Below are 11,460 nucleotides of genomic sequence, written 5' to 3' on the forward strand. Positions count from 1 at the left end.
TAGAGAACTCTAAGGAGGAGGAGTACTTAATTGCTTTTCTATCTCAAATCAAGACAGAGCTGGACATAGCTTTTTGAACATTTGCCCATTTTAAAATACAGTTTGGGTGAAAGTGAATTGATAAATCAATGGTCTATGCTCAGCTATGCCAAGTTTTTAAGTGTCTGTGTTTGACAATCGTGTCTGTGCCTGTACTCAGCCTATTTGCAAACGTTCCTGGGAGGTGAGTAATAGAGACTACTAAAGCTGGCACAGTACTTTCCACTTATTTAGATTTATCTCAGGAGTTTTCAGTATAGAAGGTCAGAAAACACAGCACAAATTCAGAAGATGCAGCAGCAGAAGAGACCAGGCATATATGTCTGGTAGAAAGAATGGAAACAATCCGCACAGACCAATGGCTGTAGCTCTGACTGTAACACAGATTTCAGAAACGTACTTCTCTAAGCTCTTTTTCTTCCCATTTTATTTTTGTCTTAGTAAACACTTTCTACATTCACTCTCCTTTTAAGGTACAAATTTTACAGAAAAAGCTGTTATAGCATCTGTCAGATATGTTACTAATATCACGGGTAGTGAAGTTGTCCATGTAAGAGTCTTATTTTTGGCATTTGGAGCCAACTCCAGTGCTATGACTGGACTGACTGTTGTGCAGGTGAGTCATTATTGTGCAGGTGGCTTTTGTATCAGTGACAGGTGGCCATAGCTACATAGAAAAACAGATGTTTGAGTTCAGTAAATTTAGGTGTTCAGACAAATTGGTCTGGGCCCTTTTAGGAGACTTGCAAACACAGCAAACGGTAAATAATATTTCAGTGTGTATGTGGGCATGGCTGTTTTAAAGTAATAAACATACTATGCAAAATTTGCGAACACAGCAGCATGCATCCCCGAGCATAGCTCTGTTAGGGCCTAAGCCTTTCCTCATTTCACTTAGTCCAAAACGTAAAGGTGACTTTCTGCAAGCCTCCATTTTACCTACACAAGTCTGGATCTTACACAGAGCACTCAAAACTGCTTCTGAGCTGTGAGGCACACAAAAAGACTGTGTCAAGTGTCTTGCTGATCCATGTTCCTATGCAGCGTACGTGCTCCACTACCCTTGCATCCTAACAGCTATGCCCATCACTTCCGTGGAGCATTTTGCTACCCCCTTCAATGGAACAGGAAGCTATAATGTCACAGCCCTGAATTTTGAAAGTGTTTCTTTATGACTTGAATTTCTCTCCAAATTTGGCCTTCAGTGATAAAGAACCTGTATTCCATCATTTTTTCAACTTCCGGTCCAAAACAGTAAGCAAAATGCTGTATAGGTAATTGCCATATCATATCAGGTGTAATTACTACGAACACATCATTAATTCTTCATTACTGTATGATGACCATCCTGAGCTAGATGTTGAACTAATGCAAAATCCTTCAGTGTCACTGGCATATCACGGCAAATCAGCTGCAGCTAACAGTCTTGTTGCATTTTGGATGTGAAAGTATGTGATGCATGAAATGACAGTAGCTGAACACCCGTAGTAGATAAGTAAAGGTGGTTTTTACTTCACAGAGAGATAAAAGCAATGGTAAGATAAGAATACCACAGGGAACAAGGCTTTGAGAGGCAGATTTCTCCAGGGCAGCACAGAACAAGACAAAGGAAGAGACCAGAGGTGCAAAAAGAACAACTCATCAAAAAGCTTGTATTTTCTTTTCTAAATATTTGTGCAATGAGAGGAAGGCTGCTTTCCTGACAAATCAAAGAAGTAATAGTGTGGAGGTTTATTCTTACATACACACACACCAAGTGCACATCTTACTCAGAGTGAGATACTTACTTATATACTGATTCCAGGTAAGAATGTTGTAACTTAATTTACCCTGCTGCCAAATCATACCCTATAAAAGAACACACAATTCAGGGCGAAGCTGACACTTCCTCCACAGACAAAAGCTCTCACGTGGTGTAGAACCTTGTGTGCATCGTTTGTGAGTCCATATGGGCCAGACACTGTATTTATCACAGCCATCTGAGTGCTTATGCATTTTACTTCTGTTGTAACTGGATAAAGTACAGTAACAGAACTGGGAACACCTATACCTCTGGTGACTGAACTGCCTACTAGGCTATATATTCATGCTCCCTCTTGGTCTGTCTTTGATTTAATGTCTTGACAGTGTAAAATGGAGAAGAGTGACTGCATCAAGATCCCATTATTTAAGGTCTCCTCCTGGTAGAGGGGAGCATTTGTGTAGGTGTCTCACGTTACATCACTTACAAAAACCATGAGTGTGCACACAGACTCTGACCTGCTGTCCTTTTTCCCCAGTTGTTTTACAGCCTCACTTCACGACTGGCTTTCCCTGAACATAGCAAAGAAAAAGGCCCATTCTTCAGTTTCAGAAGTTCTCTCATGTACCTGCTGCTACAGTAGAGCTGTCCTTGATCATGTCTTTTCCGAACATACTCCACACCTCATTAGTCATTTCTGGTACTGAGACTTCTCTCATCACAAATAGCTGTAATTGTCAGTGGCGTTGCATGGAGGTGAATGATGCATTTTGCTATACTCTTTGCAATTAAGACTGTTTTTCTATCTGGATACACGGTGCAAGACTTTTGGGCACTGCCACATTAAATTAATAAACTGGAAAAAAAGGGAAGGCAGTGTTTGTTAGGGTGGATGACGTTGAGTATATGCAACACTCATACAGAGAAGTAATCTGAATTCTTCATTCCTGTTTAAAATGGGTTACAGTAACTTTGATCATTACGGACTGGCAATTGAATGTGAATTCTCAGTGCAACTTTGAAATTAAGGGAGCATATACAGTCTTTGCTTAAGCACAGGAATATTAAGCAGAAGTAGAAAAAAAAATCTATGTGAGGCATATGCAAAACAGTCACTGGGATTAATGTTTACAGCTTTACTCTCTACATTTCAAATCAGAGGTTGCAAAGCAAAAAAGGGTTCACAAAAGAGTCTGAAGAACGATTTAGCATGGGGCTAATACAGCTAAACCTATTATAGTTTATCCAAGGAATAAACAAAAACTTTTAACAGTTTACCACTACATGCATACAGAAGGCTTTGCCTGCTGTACCAAGTCTTTAAATCTTGTCAGAAAGAGAGCAACAATATCTTATTAGAATGTTAAGGCTAGATTGATTTACGTGATAAAATTTCATAAAAATACATAATTTCTTAGGGATGCAGAAGAGCCTCCGTTATTTGAAGTCTTTGGATACCATTCTAGAAGACGGCATGAGACTCAATATCACTGGTTTGATTCAGGAAAGATTCTTTGCTTTGCATTTTGCAAGGATTCAGACTGAATAATCTTTTTTTGTCCCTGTTGGCCGTGAAGTCTATGAAACAGAATTTTTCAACTTGAAACCTTTCCATAAAGCTTCCTCATCATTCTAAATATACAAGAAGTTACAGCAGCGAATGGAGGTGGTGTTTCTCTTCTAGTTGTGGAATACTTTACTCCCTTGAGCCTCAAATCATCTGAATCATTTCTTTCCCAAGAGTATCCCACACGAACTACACTGAGCATAGTCCTTCAATAAGGACCCCATTGCTAACCTCTGTTCTCTTTAAAAGTTTTTTATATTTTTTCCTACCTGAATTCCTCAGTTCCTTCTGCAAATGTATTAATTATATAAACAGATAATTATATCAAATTTTTACCTCTTTTTAATAAAAGAGAAATTAAGTCCATTGGCTTCAGCATAAGGTTTTGAAGATCAGAGTTCTTTTCTAAATTTGTTCAGAAGTGGGAGATGATTTAATGTATGTAACCAACCTTTAAAGGGAGGGAATAATTCCCACTTATCTTTTACTCTGCTGCTGTGCTAAGGTCTATGACATCAAATGGAGCTTCTTGCTGCATGTGGTCCATGAAGATCCCATAAGAACTTTGCATAAGACCTGGCTTTGTTTATACACACACTAGTTAAAGACAGAGAGAGACAAAGAACAGCATTTAATGTTTATTAAGCCTTTGCAAAAACACAGACTTTTTCAGTCAACTCGAAATTCATTATTTTAGTCAAATTCAAGTATTTCTTGCACATCTCACTGGATTGGCACTAGCAGTAGAGGCAGCAGCACGAGCAGAAAGCATTGGCAGTTACAGTAGAGAATCAGAAGGCTGAGGCTGCATAGATTTCAAAGGTTGTGCTATACAGAGAACTTAACATATCAGATATGGTGACAAACTACAGGCAGTTTCACCTTCACTGCAGTATGAAACTGGTTATTTTATGCTGTGTTACCGGATGGTTGTTTCTGGTGTGAAAAAGAAAGAGGCCTTCTGGTGAATTTTTCAAGCCTAGAAGGATGTATTTCACATACTAGTAAGCACAGGAGGTTCATTTGCATAAAAGATTTGCAGTAGAAAAATACATTTTGAAATTCTCATTTTATCAAATTCAGACTCTGCATCTCCACAACTATCCAGAATAACATGAAGCTGGAACTGCACCTGATATAAATGTCTTCTCATCCCATTTGTTCTTAGAGAGGACCCATGACATGAAAATGTCACCTGAATGCACACCAAGTTAGCTATTGGCAGTGTGTTTCCTCCTTCCTGAGTACCTACATGATGTATAATTCTGTTCATTTTTCTGGTTATGGAAATCTGCATGTTCAGCTGGCAGTAAGATCGGTGCAATTCCTTGAAATAGTCATAAAGCCCTTTTTTGGAAAGGGTGGTAGAGAGACATTAGAACAAGTTTCTCGCATCTTTTTTTTCTTTTTTTTTTTTTCTTTCTCTTAAAAAATGACTGAATGACTAGAAGAAGCAAACAAAACTTTATGTATGTGTCAAATAGGGTTGGACTAGATGACCTGGGCTGGACATCCAGAGGTCCTTTCCAACTTCAGCCATTCTGTTATTCTGTGAAATTAATCTTCTAAGCCAAAAAATTGTCAAGAAATAATAAAATCTTTAACAACTAAGGGGTTAAGTCCTCAGACTAAACTGACAGAGGCAGAAAAACTTTAGAAGTTGCATTAATTTATGCACATTGAGAATTTGTCCCAACACAGCTTCATTGTTTTGTATTATGTGGATCTGAAATGTCTGTAAGACCAACCAGTGCTCGTAATTAAAAGAAAAAATAAACGATCTTTTAATGTGAAAAGGGACTTGGGTTACTTAACTGTCAAGCACCTTAACATGAGAAACAGAGGAAGTGAAAGGATTATGCAGAACTTAAAGTTTACTGGAGTATAAGCGCTACAGGCTTCCATTACTGGAAAGAACTAAACTTCAAGTAATAGAAATATGGACAGAAACTCTGAAGCCCACAGTCAGAGAGACTTGAAGAGAAAGCAAGATTTAGCTCAAATTCCCAGGCAAAAAGCTAGCAGCACAAAAGCATGCAGCAATAAAGCACAGCTTGTATAAGCTTTTAAGCCGTTTAAAATAAAAGATGGATCTTCCATTCATTAAATACTCCAAAAAGCAGTAGCATTACACAGATCATGAGAATAGTTTTACATTCTTGTTACATTCTTGTTTACACCTGGGCATTAAGTTTTACCAACTATACCCATGCAGAAATATTTTTTGCACCAAGTTGTAGCAGAACATCACATACTGCTTACAGCAAACCAAACCCTTCTCACTATTTCATTTTCCTTGTGACGTCACTATTTTCCAGTTCCCTTCTCCAAGTGAATACTACTAATCATTAAACATTTAAGGCACAAGCAGAAATAAAAATAAATAGCATCTGTAAAAAAAAGTCAAATACTTAATAAGCACACCTTATCTGAAACTTTTAAACCTCACTGAATAGAACAGACATTAAACCACTATTCTGATCCTAAAAATATCAACAGAAAAAACACTACTGAAATTACTTCTTTATCCTGAGGACTTTATAAGCACAATAACAATATAGCGACTATAGCTGTCTGAAACATCTATTCGCGTAACAGACAGATAAAATGCAGTTAGTTCCTCTGTGGATTTCTACTCCTACTGGGATGTCCAGCATCAGGACTGCCCTATTTACATGGTGGGATTCAGACAGCAACACCCACTAAATTGCTCCCACAGGGACATGTAAGATAGACACCAAGCAAGGGAATTCAACTCACTAAATATGAGCATCTACAATTAAGCTATCTACATAGCAGCCAGTCATCTGAGACTCTCTTTTATTGATGGAAAGAAATAGACAGAGTGCACAACTCACCATACCCTAAACCAGAGGTCTAAAACTGCCTGTTTCCCCCCACTGATTGTAAACAGAGCTTAAACTGATAGCCAAGCTGCAGATGTCCATACTACAGATGTCAAAAGGCAACTAAAATGAATTCTACCTTAAGATCGTAGGCAGGTGTCCTCTTCCAGGTCTGCCTGTGCAGCTGAAGATGGAAGTGCAGTCATTTGTCTATCCTGAGAGGGAAGCTACCTCCTCCACCTGCCTGCCAGCAAAACAGAATGTAGAAGCAGTCCCCCCACCGTCTACCCTCCTCCCATCTGCTGTAGTCCTGTAGTCAAAGCCGTTACGGGTACCTTGCCTCACTCTTGACCACTGGGTTATGCTAAACAAGTTGATTATACCTGGAATAGATTGGGCAGTGCTTGCCTGATCCCTTTCCTTGTCTGAGCTAAGCAGCATTAGGCTCCCACAGTGACAAATAATTATAAGCAATATATTAAGTAGTACAGCTGCTGGCCAAAGGAATGTATATTTATAGCCTAAGCAGGCTTTGGTTTACTATTTAGACAAGACCGAGGAATTCAGACATTCCTCAAAGTGGCTTATCATTAGTGCAACAAAGAGGGTTGAGTCTTCTCTTTACATCATCATCAAGATGGGTTAAATCAGCTATTGTTTCAAGCTTACAATTTAGTAAATTCAAGGCATAAAATCCCATTCCAATAAACCAAGAGCTCCTTTACTGGCCTGATTTAAACTTACTGCAATCACAGAGATTTGCACAGTTCCTGTACTGAGATACACATGCACATTTAAAAAACACCAATGAGCACACCTGCATCCAGACCTGATTCTCAGTTGACAAAGAAGTTCTATAATTTTCACCTTCCCCTAGTCTCCTCTGTGTCTTTTATGAATAGGAATGTTTAAAAGCCATTTGAAGAAGAAATGGAAGTTCCTTATATATATAGCCGGACTGTTTTGAGATGGATTCTGGCATTCACATTACCTTCTTTCCTATGCTCTTTTTCTTCAAAATCTTAATTATATCTTCAACATAATGAAACAGTAGAAAAGAGTCAAGGTGTCAAGACTCCCATGTACTCTTTAATACTTTGACCCTTGAGGGGCAAAGGAAGAAGCTGTTGATACATATAACAAAAGCTCACTGCAGTATTTAGTTAGGATCCATCATGCAGGAACTGCTTATGACTGATGCTTCCCCCAAATGTCAATATGCAGCATCCACCCCAAAGAACTCTGACCAAAGTTAGTTATCTTTATTCTCCCAGTTAAGATAAAAGATGTACAAACATATTTCAGGTTTGTATATTCTATGAAATAATTCACTTGCTATATAGATTTTCATGTAGAATAAAGCAAGTTTGCCCCTGTAGAAAAGCAGTCCCTACAAAACACAGCACTTTTGTTTTCTCTGAATAAAACAGATTCAATGCCACTTCTTAGAAAAGAAATCCATTAAATTTTGTTCTGCAAAAGCAATCTTGCACTGATAACAATTGTCAAGTCCAAAAACTGATGATTTAATGTTATACTCCCCTTCTTCTAGCAATTACAAGTTGCTTGAAAATTAAATTACTGTTAATATTTCTCCCCAGTGAGGTGGTCTGACATGATGTGTAAATGCTTACATTGCCCTGTAAGTCAGTTGTTCCCAGAAGAGATGGGCTGGCAGCATGAAAATAATTAAATGCCAATATACAATTGGCCTCTTCTATGAAAAATAAACAGGCACAAAGACAAACTGTTCCACTGCTTATACTAACCAGCAAATGTTGAGATGACTGTTTGTTTTAAAAACAGCAATGAGGGTGCCCTGCGGTTTACTGACTTTCATATCAGTTTAACAATTTAAAATGTGTTCGGAACTAAAGTTCTTATTTCTCTGACGATTCTTCATCTGCATTGACCTTCTCTCTTTGGAGCCACATAAATGCTGACTTTGCTGTGCCATCTCCACTCTGTTGGGAAAAGCAAATGAAGGTAGCCCAGACAAAGCCACAGAGCCCAGTATAAGCTGTTCGCAGGTAAACAGGGACCAAAATGAAGTTTGACAGCTGTGTTGGAAGGAGAGAGAGCTCAGTTAGTGCTCCATGCATTGTTAGGTCTTACACCTACACACCCAACAACTCCACTGACTTCTCACTGGGTTAGATATACTATGAATGCATCGGATCAGGTTTTATGAGAAAGAAAGGCTTGCTGAGTTACTCTAAAAACTCACCTGCACAAAAGGCCAGTACATCAGTCCCGTCTGAAATGAAAATGAATCATTTGTTATTCTTACGGACTTCAACCACAAGGCTTCATTTTTTCTTACCACATTTAGCAAAGACTGAAACATATTTGAGTAAAGTTAATAAAAGCTGTTCAATTGTAAATTAAGTTGCTTAACTTAGAGGTTGCAATATTAAACTTCTAATCATCTTCAGCAGCCTCTATGCTAGGAGTTTCTCGAACACATAATTCTAACTCATTTTAAATACAAAACTCTTAAGCACAGTTAAGTCTTCATAGTGATCTGACACCAGATAGATAAGCACATTTACCAGATGGGTGAACAAATGTTTAAATATGTGAACATTTGTTTCAGCCATGAATGAAAAATACCACTGAACACTATTTATTTCACACTTGCAATGCTCCTTCTAGTTACTCATACATGTAAGGCTTTTTTTGAAAAATCAATGGGTAATTTACTCATAGAACATAAGGTCAATAGAAACCTTATGTTTTGATAGGATATAGTGGGCACTGTTTTAGAATCATCCTCCACAGAAACAAAAATAATCCTTTTCTATCCTACCTATATAGTTTGCAGTGTGAAGAGAAATTCACATTGTGTCAGAGTTTCTCCTTCTATTACATTTTTCTCCTAATCTATCATTCTTCTTGCACCTGAGAAATCTTTAAAATTCTTCATTTGCTCAGCTCTGAGGTAGCACATATAATTTTTTCCGGTGTATGCAGAAATGCAAACCAATCTCAGCTATTTATACCAAAGTCTTCTCAAAACAAGAGATTGTGTTTCTGAAAGTGAGAAGACTGTCATTGAAAAGTACAGGCTGAAAATGATTCCTAAAAAAGATACCTCTATAATTGATGATTTTATCAGGTGTTCATGTACATGTTGTCAACGACATTACTAACTAAACACTGGTGCGTGGGTACTTCTTAAAATAAAAGGTAGTACAATCTTAATCAGTGTTGTATTGTAGGGCTCTGATTCAAACAGAGATGGGTGAAAGTGTTATGTATATAAACATTGTACATTTTTAAAATGGCATCATTTCATCCATATGGCAGCAGTGCCTGCTCCAGACTACCCTGACGTCACATGACTGCTGGTACTTAAAGCTTCCTACACATAATAAAATAATGGAGTGAGAGAAAGGCTGTTGGAGGAAGGAATATTTCAAGTATTTTGTCCAATAATATTTTTTTTTTTGCTTAGCTGGGAGATAAACGAATTGCTTGCCTCACCTTATATGTATTCCAAAACTTCTTTTTACAGTCTGAAAAGATGTCCTCTTTCCTCTGAAGGATGCTCATACCTAGTGGCAAAATATTTACAACAATCAGAAAAACAGCAAAAACGAAATGTTCACTTTTTTCAATGATATGGCATACTCTTCTCAAAATATATTACAATAGCTTTGAAAGAAAAGCTGACATCATTACAAAGAAAAAACACCATTCTGACTACCTAATAGTGCTACATCGTATCTCCTCATCTCCTATCTATATCAACCAGAATGTACTGCATAGGTGGTATATCATATCTGTTCCACTGCCACATAATTCAGCAGTGGTATGGCAGTGGAACAGATATGATCAAAGTACATTTTACACCCATGAGAGAGAGAATAAGGCATCCTGCACGTTGTTGAATTCCCAGAAGCGGCTCAGATCCTTGAGGGAGTTTAGGTGCCGACAGACCACTGAAGTCAGTGGAAAAGGGCACCTAATTTTATTTTTTTTTTAATTTCAGCCATAATAAACATATGATTTTTTTACCTTCACAAATAATTACACCAAATCCAAATTCTAGAATTGACAAGCAGAACAGTTTCAAAAACAAGTTCCAAAATTTTACATTCTAGTTGATCCAAACTCCTCTTGATTCTAGGAAAACACAACCTCACAACAGGCTCCCATCGTTACACCCAAGGTCAAGAGAAAGGCGGTATGACTTGAAATTACGTATTAGACACATGCAACCTGGAAATAAATTAACTCAATTAATCCCCATGACATGAAATTTCATTTAAGGGTTCAAAATAATAAACTCTTTAAACGGTATTTCATGTGATGAGAATCTTCAGGTGTCAAATTAAGACTACATCTTTCTAAGCAATGTAGCAGCTCTTCAAAGATCACCCACCTTAACTGGAAGACATGACCAATACTAAGCAAAGTTATTAGACAACATGCTTTCAACAAATCAATCTAAAATCAAAAGCTACGCATTTGCGCGTAAGCAGAGGCCCAAGGTTGCTTAGTCCAACTCAGGTATCTTTCTAGACATTTACATGCCACGAGGTTATCAGTATCTCTTAACTGACACACTATTTTGCTATTACATCATCCTGCTACCCAATTTAGGGATTTTTACCATCCCTTTTGTGGTCCTTCAAACCCTTCTGGTCCTTGGGCAATTCTCTGCTTATGTTCTGACACAGGCAGATAGGATTTTGAGAGTAAGTATCTGCTGTTTTGACTTCTTCCTTTGCTTCATTTCTCTTCAATCACAAACTGAATGATTTCCCTGTTGGGGTCATAAAATGCAGATACATAAAATGCACAAAGACTATCCATCTTGCTCTTCTTCCACATGAAGTTTAAATTATATGACCGCCTTGTTTTACACTAACCTCACCTATTATTTTTCTTATTCCCTCATGTTTATTTTTGAAATAGATACTAGTCTTCTCTAAAGTCTCTTCTTATTCGTTAGCTTTTGAGATTATACATTAGTAGTATGCTGTATTTCTATATACTCTCACAGCAGAAGATGGTACACTTTATTTGCTGAACTACAATGTTTCCTGACATTTACAGTTCGTTGTGTTTTGGAAATGAGACAGCTGTTGTTGAGAACTGAGCAGAGTAATTCAAGCAGACATGGATGGTACAATCCTTGTAAGGTGCTTTTAATTCTTTGTAACTAATTAAAAGCTACGGGCCCACCCAAACCCAAGGTAGGGCTCCAGCACCCCCTCATCTAAAGCTCCGAGGCGGCACAGCGCCCGGGCGGAGCACCG

At 37.9% G+C, this 11,460-nt stretch overlaps 1 protein-coding gene across 1 annotated transcript; it reads right to left on the bottom strand.

Moving 5' to 3' along the window:
- Positions 1-8,073: 8,073 nt before the first annotated feature.
- Positions 8,074-9,748, bottom strand: MPV17L (MPV17 mitochondrial membrane protein-like). The gene is made up of 3 exons (XM_009695321.1): positions 9,680-9,748; positions 8,421-8,450; positions 8,074-8,253 (listed from the first exon to the last, which is right to left on the bottom strand). Exons 1-3 carry the CDS (start codon positions 9,746-9,748, stop codon positions 8,074-8,076), a joined length of 279 nt encoding a protein of 92 aa, XP_009693623.1.
- Positions 9,749-11,460: the final 1,712 nt, after the last annotated feature.

This window comes from Cariama cristata, unplaced genomic scaffold, assembly GCF_000690535.1.
Source record: "Cariama cristata isolate BGI_N322 unplaced genomic scaffold, ASM69053v1 scaffold30502, whole genome shotgun sequence".
Taxonomy (NCBI): Eukaryota; Metazoa; Chordata; class Aves; order Cariamiformes; family Cariamidae; genus Cariama; species Cariama cristata.

Excerpts from the sequence above, each read along its gene's own strand:
- MPV17L (XM_009695321.1), bottom strand. The coding sequence starts at position 9,748 with ATGAGCATCCTTCAGAGGAAAGAGGACATCTTTTCAGACTGTAAAAAG. Across the intron at positions 8,451-9,679 it reads AGTTTTGGAATACATATAAG|ACGGGACTGATGTACTGGCC; the intron begins GTGAGGCAAGCA and ends TTTTCATTTCAG. Across the intron at positions 8,254-8,420 it reads TGTACTGGCCTTTTGTGCAG|CTGTCAAACTTCATTTTGGT; the intron begins GTGAGTTTTTAG and ends CTTCCAACACAG.